This window comes from Antechinus flavipes, chromosome 5 (genome assembly GCF_016432865.1).
Source record: "Antechinus flavipes isolate AdamAnt ecotype Samford, QLD, Australia chromosome 5, AdamAnt_v2, whole genome shotgun sequence".
Classification (NCBI taxonomy): domain Eukaryota; kingdom Metazoa; phylum Chordata; class Mammalia; order Dasyuromorphia; family Dasyuridae; genus Antechinus; species Antechinus flavipes.
In genome coordinates, this window is record NC_067402.1 from 299769362 (window position 1) to 299788863 (window position 19502).

Sequence of the window (19502 nt, forward strand, 5' to 3'; positions counted from 1 at the left end):
TCCTAGTGTGCGCCTGTTCTATAATAGGACACACGGGCTTTTGTGGGTGTGTAAATGCCTCTCACCTTCCCACTCTAACCCGAAATGCCGGAAAGGGAGGTGATTCTGTAGATTGAAGGAAGCCCCAGGTGTTGCAGCTAAGAGACTTTTGAGAGGGCAGGAGTCACTCACTGAACATGGGCTCCAACCCACCCCAACCTCACTGCCCGGGTCTGCCCTGCTTGTGGGTTCCTGTAGTTTAGGAGCTGAAGGGCCGAGAGGGACGGCGAGCTTACAGCCTTCTGGGGGCTTCGACTCCTCCCCAGGTGAGCGCACACAGAGCCGGGGAAGAATCAGTCAGGGTTATTTGCGCTTGACTTTCTAGAAAGTCAGAGGAAGACTCAGGAAAGTTGGCTTACTTTATTTTCTGGCTGTGGCTCCCATGGTTTCTTGTACTGAGCTACTGGTGTCTGAAAACTTCCTGGAGTCTGTGGTGACAGGGACAGAGGCCACCGACACCCGGGGAAAATCCAGAAAGGCCGTGATACAGGTGGTTCTTGAGCCGACCCTTCCTGGAGCTTAGTGGTTTCCATGAAGAATTCATTAAAAAATGAGTTCTCGAAGCTGTAACTTCTTTGTCCTAAAGCATAAACAGCAGGGAGTCTTGGGTGGGAGCAGTGGTGGAGATGATGCTTAGTTATTCCACCTTTCGGGTTCTGCTTCTGTGGATACAGACCAGAGGTCTGATTCAGGGGCTTTCATGTGATATTTAGAAACTCATTCAGAGGGGAAGATTCACTGCAATCTGGGGATGAAAAGGGCAGAAATCATTTCTGTGTAAAAAAAAAAAAAAAAGAAGACTGAAGTCAATTATTCAATACTGTAAGATATTCTGACTGTTAAACATGATGATTGATAGCTAAAGAGGAACAAAAGAAACTTATTTTAAAATATACCACTGATATAGATATAGATAGATATTTATCTATATCTATATCAGTGGTATATTTTAAAATATGCATATATATGTAAACAGCTTTCAAATGAATAAGATTTGAATAAATAAAAGCTTGTGATATATGAATGAATAGATTCTCATCTCTTTCTCAATGATATAAGATGATACCTCACTTGTTTGGGAACAGTTTCATATTTTGAGTAGACAGGGAAAGATCTTTCATTTATTAAAAACTTGATAAATGAATGTATAGGAACACAGTTTCGAGTATGAAACTAATGGATGCTCATGGTGAACCTTCCCAGGGACCAGCATGATCCATATTTCAGTTCAATTGTAAGTAACTCTTTAACTTGGAGTAAACTTCAAAAGAAAGGAAATCATATAAACATGACCAGACTGAGGTTTTTTTGTTTTGTTTTGTTTTGTTTTTTTAAAGAACTATTGATTGAATAGGAAAAGTTAGAGAAGTTCTTTTGGAATGGAGTGTAACTTCTCATGATTCCATTGATATTTGGAGGCTCTCCTGTAACTTATGACAATTAGGAAAAAGAAATGATAGATGAAAAAATCTGATGCCAGAGCTTGAGGAGGAGAATTGAAGGCAGCTCCGGAGGGCTTCAAGATTGCTCAGGTTCTAGCAATTTCACTGGTATGGTTCATAGTAGAGTAATGTAACCATGTGAATTTGTTGATTGCTTTCTACCACCCTATGGTTCCTTTCTTTTGTACTATTTTGCTATCTCTTCTTCTAATGTGCATAAACTATTGCCTTTTGTTAGCTTAATGATGTCTCCCTATTCTGGTTCTATACTAATAGCTAGTATTTCTAAAGGTTTTTAAGTTTTGCAAAGTACCTTACAGATGTTAATTCATTTGCTCCTCATAAACAAATCTAGAAGGTAGATATTATTTTTAAATGTTTTATTTCTCTCATTACATGTAAAACCATTTTTTGACCTTCACCTTTTAAAAATTTTGAAGTACAAATTCTCTATTTCCTTCCCTCCCTGTCCTTTCCACCCTTTGAAGAGACAAGCAATTTGATTTAGATCATAAATTTGTAGTCATGCAATTCATAATTATGTGCTGATTAAATAAATGAAAGAAAAATAAAATAAAAAGTATGCTTCTACCTTCACCCAGACTCCACAAGGCTTTTTTTTTGAGGTGCAGAGGTGCAGAGCATTTTTCATGATGAGTCCTTCAGAATTGTCAAAATAGCTAAAGCTTTCACAGTTCTTCACTCTGCAATCTTGTCACTGAGTACATTATTCTCCTCGTGCCGCTAACTTAGTGTACGTCTTCCCAGGTTTTTCTGACAGTGTGCGGCTTATCATTTCTTATTGTACTCTCTCAGCACCATACAGAAGGAGTAGAAGCAGCAGCAATGATAGTTTGGTTCAGCATTGGGGAAGCTGCCTGATGGTAAGCATGCTTGTGCCCCCATGAGTGTTTAAGTGTATGTGTGCTTGTGAGTGTTTAAGTATACGTGTGTTTAAGTGTACGCCTAAATATACTCTTACAGTTCTCGAGTTACATGTATCATTTTCCAGTGCAGGGATATAGACAGTTTAACCTTTAGTTTTCTTTCTTTCTTTCCTATTTACCTCTTTATGCTTTTCTTGAGTCTTGTATTTGAAGATTGAATTTTCAGTTCAGTTTTGTGCTTTTCATCAGCAATGACTGAAAATCCGCTACTTTATTGAATGTCCGTCTTGTCCCATGAAAAATTATGTTCAATTTTTCTGTATAATTGATTCTTTGTTATAAGCCAAACTCCTTTGTTTTTTAGAATATGATATTCCAGGTCTTCCAGGCATTTAATGTGGAAGCTGCCAAGTTCTGGCCATTCCTGATTGTATTTCCTTTCTGTTTTTTTGGTTTTCTTCTAGCTGGTGTATTTCCTTTTTGAGCTGATAATTTCGGAATTTAGTGACAATATTTTGGGAAGTTTTTATTTTGGGGTCCCTTTCAGGCAGGGATGGTTGGATTCTTTCAATAACTGCTTTACCCTTTGGTTCTAGGGTATTGAGGCTCCTTTCTTTGACAATTTCTTGAACAGTGTTGTCCAGACTCTTATTTTTGATTATGGCTTTCAGATAGTCTAATTATTCTTACAGTATCTCTCCTGGACCTCTTCTCTAGGTTACTTGTTTTTTTTTTTTTTTTTTTTTTTACCAATAATATATTTTACATTTTTGATCTATCTTTTTCATTAAAAAAAATTTATGACTGATTCTTGATTTCATAATGACTTGTTAGCTTTCACTCATCCATTTCTAATTTTTAATGAATTATTTTCTTATATGGAAGTGGAATTTCCACTTACATTTAAACATTATTCAATTATTCTATAGATTCAGGGGATGTACTCCTTCCATGCTGCATCCCATTTAAGGATCTTGCTCTATCCCAGGAAACTACAAGTACTCAAATAAGCACATTAAAATGCAATGGAAAGAGCGCTAGTGGTGGAGTTGTTCAGCTGTGCCACTTATTCTTTGTGACGTTGGCCAAGTCACTCCCCTTTCTGAGGCTTGCTTTCTTCCACATTTAGAATCATGGTTCATGATTCATTTTTCTCTGATACAAGCTAATTTTAGAAAAGTGAAGTGGTAGGTAATAAACATAATAGAAAAATGTTTTTATAGAAAGTGGATTTTGAGCTGAGTGTGGGAGGAAGTTAGATACTCTAAGAGGAAGAAGTAAGAAAAGCATTGAAGGCTTGAGCCAGTCACAATAAAGTCATATAATCCTTCAAATAGCTGAATGCTTTTATTATGACCCATCACCACCCTGTTTGCCCATTTAAAAGATTTTCTCCCTCTTATGAGTGACCTTTTTAAACTGTTGCACCCAGAACAAATTGTGCCAACTGTGGTCTAACTAGGGTAGAGTACAAAAAGGGATTATCATTTAATTTAATGTTGGAAACTATGCCTTTCCTACAGGTTGTATATGACATTTCATATTCTTGATTTATTCATCTCAAGTTTGCCAGAAATAGGTTTTTCCTACCCCACCCCCAAATAATAGCAATAATTCTTTGAATTTATGTACAACCTTAATTATTTTGATTAAATTTTATCTTTTTTATTGGATTCTACCTAAAGTTTAAACTTTTCAGTCTTTTATAAATCTTGATTCTATCATTTTACATGTTTGCCATCTCTCTAACCTTTGTCTCATTTGCAAATGTTATAAGAATGTCCTTTATGTCTTTACATTTTTTGATTTTTTACAAAAAAATCAAAATTTTAAACAATTCCAAGCCAAGCATTGATTCCCCATAACACACTAAAGGAGATTCTTCCAAGTTGATATTGGATTATTGATCATTATATTTTCAGTTCAACCATTCCTCTTTTCCTGAATGCATCTCATGTGGATCTTTTCTAATTCACATTTTTCTATCCTTTCAAAAAATAGCATGAGATAATTTATTAATTGCTCGGCTAAAATGGAGGTAATTCAAAGTAGGAACATTGACCTGACCTACCAGTTTAGTAAAACTTTCAGACAGTGACATTAAAGTTATTTTTGCATAACCTGTTCTTGATAAAAACCATTAGGACTTTTTTGTGATCACTGCTTCTATTTCTAGTTTATCCCTTTAATAATACATTCTAGAATTTAATTAAGGATCAATATCAAATTTATACTAAAGTTTGTAAACTCCATGTTCTTCTGGTCTTTGAAACTGGAATATTTGCCCTTTTCTCACCTGTGGTTTCCCGTGTTGCTCAGGACTTAAGTCAACTAGGTAGTTTTCGCTAGCAAAATGAAGTTTAGTTGAGGCTAGTGATTTGAAATTATTAAGAGAAGGTAGGCCCTTTTCCTATCTATTTCTTGTGTTTAACTTCTCTTATTTCTACCATTTTCAGGTCAACAATCATTGATCTTCTCCAAGAAACAATAACAGAATAAGAATTGAGCAGCTCTGCCTACTTTCTACTGGGAGTGATCTTCACTTCATCAAAGCTGAGGTCTGTTTCTATTTTTCCTCTTTCCCTTAATACAGAAGATATATGTTATTTGACTTGGGCTATTTTGATAATTCTCCCATTGTGTTTACAGCACACTTTCATAAAATGTATTGTATGTTTTTTAAGTAATATTTGTATCTATATTTATTTCCATCTTCAATCTATGACTCGAACATCCCAGTTGGTGAATTCTCAGTGAATCTATACAAATCACTTCAGACAACTACTCTTTTCCATCTTTATCATAATTGTTACTTTTTGTATTTTTAGATTTTAATTCTTAATATCTTCCCTTTCTACTCCACTGACTAGTTTGATAAGTGTGCCGCTGGTGGTGTCTCGGGGGCTTCATGAGTTGAGGTGGGAATGACTTGAGTGCCATGTGGCCTGGTGGGGAGAGAGCTGGGTTTGGGAGTCAGGAGGGTCGGATATTGGGCCTAGTGTTCCCATCAGTAAGATTGAATTGGGGGGGGGGGGAGAGAACCTGAGTCAGAACCTTTCTGTCCAGTGTGGAGCCTCTGCTGTCCAGTAAGAAAGAGACTTCTTTTTGTAAGTCTTTCCACATTGGTTACAATCATAAGGTTTTTCTCTACTGTGGATTCCATGATGTCCAACAAGAGTTCCCTTATGTCTAAAAATCTTTCCACATTGAACATATTCATAAGGTTTCTCTCCAGTGTGGATTCTATGATATACAATTAGAGAATCTTTTTTGTGAAAGCCTTTGATGTACAGTAAGAATCCCCTGATTTCGAAAAGCCTTTGCACATTGGTTATATTCATAAGGTTTTCCTCCTGAGTAAATTTACTGACGTACAGTAAGAGTTACTCTATGTCTAAAAGTCTTTCTCCATTCTTTACGTTTATAAGGTTTCTATCCTTTATAGATACTCTTTTGTCCATTCAGACCTACCATTTTCTGTAAAAGCCTTTTCACATTGGTTACTTGCATACGGTTTTTCTCTAATGTGTATTTCCTTATGTCCAATAAGAGTTCTCTTATGTCTAAAAATCTTTTCACATGTATTATATTCATAACCTTTCTGCAGTGTGGATTCTCTGATGTCCAGTAAGAGCTTCCTTTTCCCTTAAATTTTTCCAAAATGTTTACATTCATAAGGTTTCTTTCCAGTGTGGATTCTCTGATGTAAAGTAAGAGAGTCTTTTTTTTTTTTTTTGGAAAAGCCTTGGCACGATCATGTGAGCACTTGTACCCTTACGTGGGTCTTGTCCCCTAATTGTGCCCTTGGCCCTGGCAGCCTCCAGGGCTCCATCTGGACGCTTCCTTCTGCCTCCTCTGGGGCAGACCTCACCAGGATTTGTTCAGGAGCCTCTTGTACTCTTACTGTTACTCCTCTCAGGCTTTTTGGGCTTTTGCTTTTTTTTTTTTCTTTTCAGGCAAAAAAAGACTCCATCCCTGCTCCTGTCTGCAGCCTCTCTGGCTACCAGTTTCCCCCTATCTGCACCATCCCTTTCCCCAGCCTCCTCTCCCCTCCAGGGACTTTGTGTTGCCTTTTTTTTTTCTTGGGCAGGAAATCATATTCCCCGAACAGAGAGCCTGCCTCCACCCCCAGGTCAGTAGTGGTTCCTCCTCCTGCTCTGAGCCTGGTGCATTTGCTTTCTGAGGGATCCTGGAAGACCTGGTCTGTGGTGTTGGTGAGGAGCGCTGCTTGGAAAGGGCCCCCATTCATTGTCCCCAAGACCAGACTTGGGAGGGGGGGGCTTCTATGTCACTCATATTGACCCTTGTCCTCATCTTGCATGTCATCCCAAGCATTTCCCCGAGCAGTGAGAAAGTGTTGGGCGGAGATAGAAACCTTAAATTTTAGACTTCCATGTCTGCCCTGGCTGCTGGCCTTCAGGAGAAGTGGGGGGTCAGGCTGTGAGTGTTCTTAGGAGACACACCCCAGCTGCAGGTCAGGTGGGCTCTGATCTGTCTCCTCGGGAGTTTTTGAGTTGACCATCTCTGTACCACCTTGGGAATGCTGGTAAACGGGGTTCCTGTTTCAGTTGAGTGTATTAAGCATTGCAAAGCTGCTTGAATTGGGGCGGGGGATTCGTTTTGAAGGCACTTCCCTCATCCTCTTATCCACAGTTGGCTTTAAGTCCGGAAGTGAGTTTTTGCTTCAAAAGACAGGAACCTTTTCGTTAGTTCATTTGCACAATTCCATGTTGCTTTTCAAAACGATCTTGCCGTTCTTCAATTCCAGCAGCAATGTATCAGTGCACCTGTCATTCTGTAATCTGAACAAGCCCGAGAACTCCCACATGGTTTTGTCCTCTTTGCCAACTTGCAGGATATAACATGAAACCTCGGGGTTCTTTTGATATCCATTTTTCTTCTTAGTGATTAGGCGTGTTTTTAAAACCTGTTAGTTTTGACCGTTTATCTCTTAGGGAATGTCTGTTTTATACACACATATACATGCACATGTGTAAATTATAAATATATATATTTTATATTTTTTGATACAAAATCTTATTACAAAATTTAATATTAAGATTTTCCCCATTTGACCAGTTTTTTAAGTCCCAGATACATTCATTTTGTCTGTGCAGATGCTTTCCAATTTCATGTAATCCACACTCCCTATTTCATCCTTTCTCATTACCCCATCTCTTCTTTTGATTAAATATACTTTCCCTAACCATACTTATGAGAGTCATATGATCTGCTTCTCATCTATATTTTTCTGATCATTCATGTTAAGATCACATATCCATTTAGAACGCATTATAGAGGCGTTGGTCTAAACTCATTTCTGTCAGATTATTTTCCAATTTTCTCTACAATTGTTTTTGTTGTTGTTTTTGTGTATTTTTTGCTCACTTAATTTTATGTTTTCCACTTTATCAAACACTTACTATTAGTACCCACTTTATCTAATTCTTTATTTTCTAGTTTATTCCATTGATGTGTTTTGTTTAGTTTTTAACAAAAATGAACACTACTGCTTTATGATAGGATTTGGAGGTCTGCATGTGCCATTTCCCCTTCACATTTACCTCTTTCCATCATTTCCTTTGGTGTTTTATTTTTGTGCTTTTCCAAAGTAATTTTGTTTATTATTTAGAAAATTCCATAAAATATTCCCATGGCAATTAATTGCTTTTGCATCACAATGCAAATTAACTATGGAAGTATTCTTAATGCAGTTTAACCTTAAGATCATGCAGACTTGAAAAAACCCTCAGAGTCCAGGTAATCCAATTTCTTCATTTTGCCAGTGAGGGACACTCAGTTCCTCAACAAACTTTAAATGCCTGATATGTACCTGACACTGTACTAAGCCCCAAATAGAAAGGCCATTTCTACTCTCAAGAAACTTAGAATCTGGCGAGGGAAGACAACACAAAAAGGAAATTGAAAAGTTGAGGTAGGGGTATGGGAGGAGCATGATGGTGAGGTCCCAAGCAGTGTAACAGTACAGGAAATAAAGATATGGGTGTCTTGGGTGTCTTCTTTCAGGGAAGATTCAGAAGGGATTCTTCACTCTGCTGCCCTCCCATTAGACGGGTAGCAGAAGGTAATGAGGAAGTGTGAATTAGAGGGCTAATTTGATTTTGTGAGAAGAGGTTCTTAGACCATGGTATCCTAGTGGGAAATAAAGTGGAAAAGCAAGATGGAAACAGTCTTTTTTGCTGTTGCATGTCACACTATAGAATAATATTAAACAATCTTTAAAAAGTTAGATTTTTATATAGATTCTATTGGCTTATTGGTTTACTTTTATGAACCTGCATTTTTGAAGCCAAATATATGTATGTATATTTATACATATACATATAAACATGTATAGAGACATATACATGTGTGTCTGTATTTGTGTAATTTCCCTTTGAGATATAATTACATTAAAAATAATCCATTGTTTTAGCCTATTGATTTCTCAGATTTATGTTAACTACAAATTTTCTACAAATGACACTTATAGCTCAAATCAAGTAATGAATTAAAATGTTCAACAGTTTATGTCAGAGGCTAGCTCTCTGGAGGTGCTCCAGGGATTCACTAATGATTATTTTTTTCAGTTCACACATTCAATCAGTTCTGAACCTCCCCTAATTAAATTCTCATCTGTGTCATATCTGGGATCTCTCATCAGGTTTCCCTGTTAGAATAGATCCCATCTCTGAGGCCTGTCAGTTACATTCACAATTTCTAATTCTAGCAGCAATTGGTTGGCTAAGGCATCATATACAGAATGGGAAGACTCATCACTCTTTAGTGAACAAATCTGTTAGAAAGCATTTTAAGTGCTTACTGTGAGCTAAGCAGAATATTAAGAAGCTGCAAAAGGAATATTTTGGTTCAAGGGATGTGAACATTTTAATTACTTCATTTGCATAATTCCATATTTCTTTTTTAAATGATTGTCCCATTCTCTGATTCAAGCAGCAACGCCTTAGTGTGCCTGTCATTGCGTAATCTATCCAACCTGAGAATGGCCACATGTTGGAGATGCAAAGAGAGAGAAAAGACAGTCCTGGTTCTTCAGGAACTCACAATCTACTGCTCCAGGACTAGAGTGCTATTTTTAAAAGCTACCTCATTCACACAGAGATGAATATTATCACAATTGTGGAAAACAGGTAAGAGTTCAGTAACATAAGAGTATCAGGTGAAATAAGAGCTATAACATTGCACAAATAGTCAGAACAAGCTATTAGTTAGAATTGAACTCACCCACTGCCAAAAGTAACGACTTTTATTTTATTTTAGTCAGAGGGTAATAGAGCCTTTGTTTTAAGTAGTTACAACTTTATCCCGATTATTTCTAACAAGTCAGTCAGTGAATTCATTAGGATAGAATTTGCAGGTTTCAAAGTCTTAAGCAACAGTGTGACCTTGTAGGCTGTTTGGATTCAATTGCTGTCTCTGACATAGTACTGCCTGCGTGCTTCTAGGCAAATACTAAGTTCCTCACTATTCCAAAGCTAGCAATTCATTAAAACTAAATTATAAAACGGGTGGCAAATTATAGAAGTAGTAGGAGATTCTTTATCAGGAATTTCCTCTGATAATAAAATCCAAGGTCTAGCTAAAAATACAAGCAATAAATTTAACTAAAAATATTAGATGTTATTAAAGAAACCTTTAATTAGTGCCATATACTGGGCACTATACTAAGCATTGGGGATATAAAGAAAGGCAAAGGACAGGTGGTTTAAGTGTAGGCCCGCAGGTGGGCGCGGGTGTGTGCGGGTGGTTTAAGTGTAGGCGCGGGTGGTTTAAGTGTAGGCGCGCGGGTGGGCGCGGGTGGTTTAAGTGTAGGCGCGGGTGGTTTAAGTGTAGGCGCGGGTAGTTTAAGCGGGCCAGGAGGCGGCTGCTGTGGGAGACGGGCGGATTCCTCCTCTTCAAAAGAGGGGTTGTTGTTGTTGTTGTTGTTGTTGTTGTTGTTGTTGTCCTCCTGGGGGGGGGAGGCGGGGCAAGGCTGCGGCAGCGGCCTCCTGAATGAAATGGCCTTTTAATGAAACTATTGACTGTATCTTGGATTTGTCCTTTGATCCCCTCAATCTTAACGTTTAGATTATATACTTTTCAATTAATTCTTAACTTATCTTTCCACTGCCCTTTGTGGAATGTAACTTTTATTAGATGATGATTCAAAAAAGAATACATTTCATTTTTCTGCCTTTTTCCTTTGGATTTTGAGGATTTTATGTCCTATTATATGGTCTATTTTTTTGTGTAGGTACTGGGGGATGCTTAGAAAATAGTATATTCCTTTCCATCCCAATTCAGTTTTTCCAAAGATTAGTCCTATCTAACTTTTCTCATTCTATTTACCCTATACCCACATATCACATCTGTTTCTAGTCCCTCTGGCTATCCTATTAGTGATACGATTTTTAAGAATTACATGTATTATTTCCTTGTAGGGAAGTAAACTCAAGTTCTATTGAATCTTTTAGGATTTTTTGCCCCTTTCTATCTGTTTATGCCTCTCTTGAACATAGGTGTGTGTGTGTGTGTGATGAGGGTCTCAAAGGAGTTTGGGTTCTTTCTCTACTTGTAGGTCTTTAAGCAGAGATCAAGTGACTACTTGTCAAAGTATGTTGTAAGAGGAAATTTTACCTGTATAGGATGGAGTCTGTGGTTGTAAGGCCCTTTGCAATGTTCTAATTCTGTCACATTATTGTCCACTCTGATTATGCTGGGGGGAAGGGGAGAGATAGACTGCCAGAGAAAAAAGAAAGAAAGTGACAGAGAGAGAGAGAGAAATAAATGGAGATATGGAGAAGCAGAGAGGAACAGAGAGGCAGAGAGACAAAGAGACAGACAGAGAGACAGAGAAATAGAGACCCAGAGAGAGAGAGAGAAAAGAAAGAGAGACATAGAAACAGAGAGAGACAGACAACTGACTATAGCAGATGTTGAGATGTTTGAAATAATCTCTTAGAGCAGAACTTTACTACAAGTTTCACAGTGATAGTTGTTGTTTGATAATTTTTCAGTCATGTCCGACTCTCTGTGGCCCCATTTGGGGTTTTCTTAGAAATACTAAGAGGTTTGAAGCAGACAAGCAGTAAGAAATGCAAAGAGAGGCCATGAGGTCATCGTGCTGGGGGACCTCAGATAATCCAAAGCTACTGGACCCAGTTCTTATCATGCTGCGATGCTATGTGCAAAGAGCAAGTCTGTTCTAATACTAACTGTGAGCGTAAGGAAGTGGTAGTAGGGAGGATGCCAGAGGGAGGTGACCACTGAAATTCAGTGCTGAAACCTAGATGGACCAGGATCCCAGGCCCCCTTGGAGTCCTAGTTCCCCTTTATCACCTAACCACAAAAGGTGTGGGTCCGTGTTCACCAGCCAGATCCTAGTCGATTTGGGGGTTCCTGTATGGGGTCAGTGAAGAATTGGGGTCAATCAGATGCTTCCTTCCCTGGATGTCACCAAGGAAGGGTCCTTCCTTGTATGAACCTTAGGAGGAAAGGGCCCTCACAAGCCTCAATGTTAAGCAGGAGGCTCATGCTTGTGCTTGTCTATGGGAGCACAGCAGGCTCTGGCTATTTGGCCGTCTCTGGAGATCAGAAGGAAGGGGCTGATTGTTGGGAAACATAGCACACAAAATGCAGACCCATTCACCAGCCACCTGCTGGAATATAGAGAAAAGTTGTGGTACATGGCAAAGATGCAGTTGATTAAGTAAAAGGAAACAAAAACGAACACCAGCAGCAGGACGGACCCGGTCACCCGGATCTCCGGAGAGGCTCTGGGGTAGCAGCTGGTCCGGTACAAGTGCTGGACTTGCTGGTAGTGTTTTCTCAAGAGAATTAACTTGTAGCTGCTTATGCATATCATCAGCCCCACACAGAACACGTCTCGGAAGGTAGTTAACAGTATAAAATTCCTGGCCGGGTCTTTCCAGGTACAGAAAATGAGATCAGATGCTCGCCCAAAGCTGGTGTTCCTTCTCTGTGGGCCTCTTATGCCTACGATAACGCCAGCTTCTGAGAAAAGGTTAAAGACCCAGCAGAAGAGGCAGGAAGGGATGATGTACTTGGGAGCTCTGGCTTTGAGCTCATTCCACGGGGAGGTGTTGGGACTGATGACAACCGCCTGGAAGCCGCTCAGCAGGCAAGTGCTCCAGAGAGAACAACCCCGGCCGACTCTCTCAAGATAAAAATCAATTTTGCACCAGGTGTCGTCCAGAAAGTCTGTCACCCCAAATGCAGATATTGTCATTGGGATCCCCCTGGAGAGCACAGAAAGGAAGTTGGCTAAAGTGAGCTGGCTGATGATTTGGTTTGTGACCCTCAGCTTATGGTGAGTGAAGATGAAAAAAGACAGGAGAATGGAGTTCCCCAGAACTCCAATTCCTGTCTGACAAAGGAAAAGAGTCCCTAGAAATACATGAAGTGGAATCATCCCGTCCGTGTTTAGGGTGGAAGAATGGTGATCAGACAGAGGGAACCTTGACAGAAAGGAAGACAGAAAAAAAAAATCAGAGCAGCAAAATGTTCTGAGGTGATTTCTATTTCCCACTCACACTGACAGATTCATGTTGCATAACCAGAATGTGGCTACTAAATCCCCTCACAGATCCAGGAGTAATCCTGGGATTCTGAAAGGGAGATTGTCTTTCCAGCATTATAGCTCACGAGTCCCCCGCAGGTGCATCTTGCCACAGGTTTTAGTAGATAGTGTTTAATCATCAAATAAGTAGCTTCTTAAAAAGTGGATTTTCTTTCTTTTTATCTACATTGAAGTTGTATTTGCTTTTGTGCTGAATTGAACATACACTAAACAAAATGGGCATTGCCATATGCATGGGAGAACGTGACAGAAGTAGCTAGGTAGCTCAGTGGAGAGAAGATAGGAACCTGAGGCTGATGTCAGTCACTTGGCAAAATGGACTAGGAACAGATCATACAGAAGAAAATACAACACTTGCTTTAATGAATTCAAAGTTTCCAGTTACTCAGGGAAGGACTCATTTGACAAAAATTGTTCAGAAAACTGGATGGCATTCAGGCAGAAAATAGGAGTAGATTCTATGGAAATGGGAGTTAAGTTTCTTGTAATGACAGAAGACTTGATCTCATGTATTTACCAGTGTAGAGATTCACCAAGAAAACACAAAGACAGCAGATTCATCCTGAGGAGCATGAAAGGCAAGATACTAAATAGAAGAGAAATCTAGGCATGTCAAGTCTCATGTTGAGCACCGATGACCATTAAGGCGGACAGACTCAGCCGACATCTTCTATTAGACACTCTTGACAGATTAAATATTTAAGCCTGTTTTTCTTAGAAGGTCTGGAATCGGACAACCCTACTTTTTGGCGGGCGGCCCTAATTTTTGGAAACCTGAGAGGTTGTCCCGTCGGTTCAAATGGTGTCTCTACATTTCTTTGAAAGTCCTATGTTGTTTGCAGTCAAGTATGATGGTAATTCGGAGAATATGAAAGATGGGAACCAAGTCATCTGATTCTCCTTAGATATCAACTGGCCTTCCCGTAAGTGAACTCACTCTCCTTTTGCGGGTCATAGACTGGTGAGGATCTGTGACAGGTTGTGTTCATCAAATACCGGATCTGACTCTCCTCAGATAACCTAGATACCAGCAGATCTTCTGGAGGATTGGTAAGGTCTGTTTCTGTAACTCATCTTAGTCATTACCAAAAGCTGTTCATTCTATGCCTACCCAATATTTCATTGGTTTTCCCCACAATTCTAATCTATGTCCTAAATCCTTGACCCCTACTATTATTTGCTGAAGGATAGGAACAATTAAATTTCTGGAACATCCTTGATTCAATGTTTCTGTTTCCATTAGCTAGTGAACTAGCCAGGGTTTGGATCTGAGGAACGTACCGAATGAGTCCACTGTGTGGAAAACTCAAATTTAGGAGAGGCCTTCAACTAGTGCTTTGGACTTCCCCCACGTCTTTGAACTTGATATTTGCAAAGATCATTTTCATCCACGAAAAACAGGTGATCCCCAATCGCAAATTCTGCCCATTCAAGCTAGGTTTCTAGACTCCGAATAATGTCAACACCTAAGTATTGTCTAGAGAGGAAAGGAGATTGGTGAATGACTATACTTAAACTGAACTTTTTTGGAGATGAGTTTAGCCAAGTGATCATCTCTTTGGTAGTAGTAATCTTTTGCTTCCAGGTCACAAAGGAACAGCCCTTCTCTATCATGGATCGCGTACTTCATTCCTGATTCTCAGAATCATGGATGATAATTGCATCGTTCGGCATTCTCAAAGCTTCCTATTTGTTTGTTTTTAAATTGTTGTTGATAATGTAGTAATTGTTCTGATTCTGCCCATTTCATTCATCATCAGTTTAAAAAAAGCCTTACAAACTACCCCCTTTTATAATAGTGATTCTGTAATCCATATTGTTCTGGTTCTGCTCATTTCCTACTGCAGTACCAATTCATACAGGTAATTCTAATGCTTCTCTGAAGTTATCTATCTCCCCATTTCTTACAGGACAATAATTACCCACTGCATTCATAACCTTTGCCTAATTGATGGCCATCTCCCAAATTTTCAGCTTTTTTCATATAAAAAGAACTTCTGTAAACATTTCTATAGATTAATAATCTTTTCTTCTTTCTTTCATCTTTTTTTTGCATAAAAAGAAGCACTTTACTACAATAAATAAATATTTCAGTCACATCTTATGAAGTACACAACATTCTGCATCAATAGCTCCTTCCCTCTGTAATGTTAGGAGGTACGTTTTCTCCATTTTTTGTACATAGTCTTGGTCATTATAATGAGAAATTTCAGTATCTCTATTTTGATCCTTTCCTTTACATTGCTATTGCCACTGTGTATATTGCTTTCCTGGTTCCTGACTTCACTCCACGTTACTTTATAAAAATGTTCCCACACTTCTCTGAATTCTTCGTAGTTATTGTTAAATAAAATGAATTCATATTTTATTTTGACAAAATACCAGCATTTATTTATCCATTCTCCATATGATAGGCATCTATTGTATGACTAATTTTTCTTTTTACTCGGATGCCATAAATACTTTGTAGTATATAAGCTCTTTCTTTCTGTTTTTGACTACCATTAATTATCTACCTAGAAGTAGGACTTCTTAGTGAGAGGTCTAGTTATTCTCAAAGTGGTTGTACCAACTTCTTGCTCCCAAAATGGCATATCAGTATACCCAACTTATGGTTGTCCTTCCAACACTAAATATTTCCGTATTGTGCCTCCTCGACAGTGTAGTAAGTATAAGGCATAATCTCAGACTTTTGATTTTTAATTCACATATTATTAGTAATATACAGAAATCTCATATGCTTGTTAATTGTCTACAATTCTTTTTCGTGGATTTTTTGCTCCTTTTGATCATTTAGCCATTGGGAATGGAGCTTGTTCTTTTAGATGCACACAAATGTTCTATATATTTTAGATGACATCCCCTAAAGAGGATAGTAGATACAAAGATTCCTCTGTGCCCCGCCCATTGACAGCTTTCTTTTTACTACAAAGGACATGGTTTTGATCATGCAAAAGATGTTCAATTCCATGCGATCAAACTTATCTCTTTTGCCTTTTGTAACAGCCTCATTCCTTTGTTTGGTTCAGAAATCTCACCCTGGATGTGGATGTTTAAGTCATCTAATCATAATGATATGAACTTTCATTTTCTAGCTTTATATCTGTTTTGAACTTATTGTGTACAGCAGGTATTAAAACCTATTAGTCTAAGAATAATTTTTACCAAACTATTTTTCAGGTTCTTTTAGAAGTTCATATTGAATGAGGTCTCCAAATAATTTATGTTTTCACATTTTTTGAACACGGGGTTATTGAGTTAAATATATCTGATTCATCTTTAAAACCCTTTACGGACTGGCTGCAACTATTTTTCTAGTCTTCTTATGCATTGCCTCCTTCATCCCTCTTTCTGTGCAGACAAAATGAATTGCTTGCTGGTCTTCAGGCCTCTAAATTTTATTCTTGTTGGGTCTCATGCCTGAAGTGTCCTCCCTCCTCGCCTCTGCCCTTAGAATCACTGGCTTCCCACTATACCAATCAGACTCCCCAAAAACTACTTTCATGACCTAAAAAAAATAACAACATAGTTCATATGGAAAAACAAAAGGTCAAGAATTTCAAGGGAATTAATGAAAAAAAAATCAAATGAAGGTGGCCTAGCTGTACCGGATCTAAAATTATGTTATAAAGCAGCAGTTACTAAAACCATCTGGTATTAGCTAAGAAATAGACTAGTTGAGCAATGGAATAGGGTAGGTTCAAAGGACAAGACAGCCAATAACTTTAATAATCTAGTGTTTGACAGACCCAAAGACCCCAGTTTTTGGGATAAGAACGCATTACTTGACAAAAATTGCTGGGAAAATTGGGAATTAGTATGGCAGAAACTAGGCATTGACCCACACTTAACACTGAACACCAAGATAAGGTCAAAATGGGTTCATGATCTAGGCATAAAGAATGAGATGATAAATAAATTAGAAGAGCATAGGATAGTTTACCTCTCAGACCTGTGGGAGAGGGAGGAATTTATGACCAAAGAAGAACTAGAGATCACTATTGACCACAAATAGAAAATTTTGATTATATCAAAACGAAAAGTTTTTGTACAAACAAAACAAATGCAGACAAGATTAGAAGGGCAACAATAAACTGGAAAAATATTTTAACAGTCAAAGGTTCTGATAAAGGCCTCATTTAATTTATAAGAAATCAAGCCATTCTCCAATTGACAAATGCTCAAAGGATATGAACAGACAATTCTCAGATGAAGAAATTGAAACTATTTATAGACATATGAAAATATGCTCCAAATCATTATTAATCAGAGAAATGCAAATTAAGACAACTCTGAGATACCACTACACACCTGTCAGATTGGCTAGAATGACAGGGAAAGATAATGCGGAATGTTGGAGGGGATGTGGGAAAACAGGGACACTGATACATTGTTGGTGGAATTGTGAACACATCCGGCCATTCTGGAGAGCAATTTGGAACTATGCTCAAAAAGTTATCAAACTGTGCATACCCTTTGATACCAGCAATGTTTCTAGTGGGCTTATACCCCAAAGAGATACTGAAGAAGGGAAAGGGACCTGTATGTGCCAAAATGTTTGTGGCAGCCCTGTTTGTAGTGGCTAGAAGCTGGAAAATGAATGGATGCCCATCCATTGGAGAATGGTTGGGTAAATTGTGGTATATGAATGTTATGGAATATTATTGTAATGTAAGAAATGATCAGCAGGATGAAGACAGAGAGGACCGGTGAGACTTACTTGAACTGATGCTAAGTGAAATGAGCAGAACCACGAGATCGTTATATACCTCAACAACGATACTGTTTGAGGATGTATTCTGATGGAAGTGGATCTCTTTGCTAAAGAGGGCTAATTCAGTTTCAATCGATCAAGGATGGACAGAAGCAGCTACACCCGAAGAAAGAACACTGGGAAATGAATATAAACTGTTTGCATTTTTGTTTTTCTTCCCGGGTTATTTCTACCTTCTGAATCCAATTCTCCCTGTGCAACAAGAGAACTGTTCGGTTCTGCACACATATATTGTATCTAGGATAGACTGTTACCTATTTAACATGTAAAGGACTGCTTGCCATCTGGGGGATGGGGTGGAGGGAAGGAGAGGAAAAATCAGAACAGAAGTGTGTGCAAGGGATAATGTTATAAAAAAATTACCCTGACATGGGTTCTGTCAATAAAAAGTTATTTTAAAAAAATAAAATAAAATAAAAAAAAAAAAGCTTAAAAAAAGAAAAAAGAATCACTGGCTTCCTTCAAAACTCAACTCAAAGGTCACTTTCTATGTGAAGCCTTTCCTGATCTTTCTAGGGCCTCAAATAAACATGTATTTTCTTTACACAGATTTTCATATCTAAATGTTTCCTTCCCTAATTAAATGTAAGACTTAGGAGGGCACAATCTAGATCAAACCCTCAGAGACTTCCTGATAGATAATAAATTTTGAGTAATTGCTTGTCAGCTTGTTTTTTTTCTGATTCTTCCTATTCCGGGTTCTGGAGCACAGTACAAAGAAATATCATATAAACCATGAAATATTAAAGAAAGAGTAGTTTCCTCGGTCCTGAAAAGGATCAAAAAAGATACGATGTACTTGATCAAATGGGTGTTGTTCAGTATGGTGGTGAACAAGTAGACCAATTTAGGCAGAATTGTCATTTTTATGTTAGCTTGGTCTGTCCGTGGGCAATTGATATTTTTCTCATTGTTTAGATGTGACTTTATTTGTGCAACAACAGTTTTGTAATTGTTTTTATATAGTTCTTGGGTTTGTCTTGGCAGTTAGACCCCCCAAATAACTTCAGTTATTTTAAATGGAACTTCTCTTTGAGTCTCTCGCTGATGGTATTTGTCAGTTGTGTATAGAAATGCTAATGATTTCTGTGGGTTTATTTTCTATCCTGCAACTTTGCTAAAGCTATAAACTGTTTTCAGAAATTTTTTTGGATGAATTTCTAGGATTTTCTAAGTATATCATCATATCATCTGCAGAGTGATAGTTTTATTACTTCATTACCTATTCTAATTCCTTTTCATTTCTTTTTCTTTCATGATTGCTAAAGCCAACATTGCTTGTCCGACGATGAATAATAGTGATGCTCAGTGAGGTTCTTTTTTTCACCCCCAGCTTATTGGGAATGAGTCCAGCTTCTCTGTGTTGCAAATAATGCTTGCTGTTGATTTTAGGTAGATGCTGCTTAGGATTTTGAGGAAAGCTCCCTTCAAAGCTATGCATTCTAGTGTGTTCACTAGGAACGGGTGCTTGTCAAAAGCTTTTTCTGCATCTATTGAGATTATTGTATGATTTCTGTTGTTTTTATTATGGATAGGGTGGGTTATGGTAATAGTTTTTCTGATATTGAACCAGCCCTGTATTCCTGGTATAAATCCCACTCGGTCATAGTGCATGAAAATACTGATAAGTTGCCGTTATCTCTTTGCTAATATTTTAACATTTTTGCATTAGTATTCATTAGGGAGATTGATCTGAAGTTTCTTTCTGTTTTGGCTCTTCCTGATTTAGATATTAATCTCATATTAGTCCCATATTTGTG

General features: G+C 38.1%; 1 protein-coding gene across 1 annotated transcript; it reads right to left on the reverse strand.

The window, feature by feature from the left end:
* Positions 1-11885: 11885 nt before the first annotated feature.
* LOC127539098 (vomeronasal type-1 receptor 4-like) lies at positions 11886-12852 on the reverse strand. The gene has a single exon (XM_051963105.1). The coding sequence runs from the start codon at positions 12798-12800 to the stop codon at positions 11886-11888; it is 915 nt and encodes a 304-aa protein (XP_051819065.1). The 5' UTR covers positions 12801-12852.
* Between the last annotated feature and the right edge of the window lie 6650 nt (positions 12853-19502).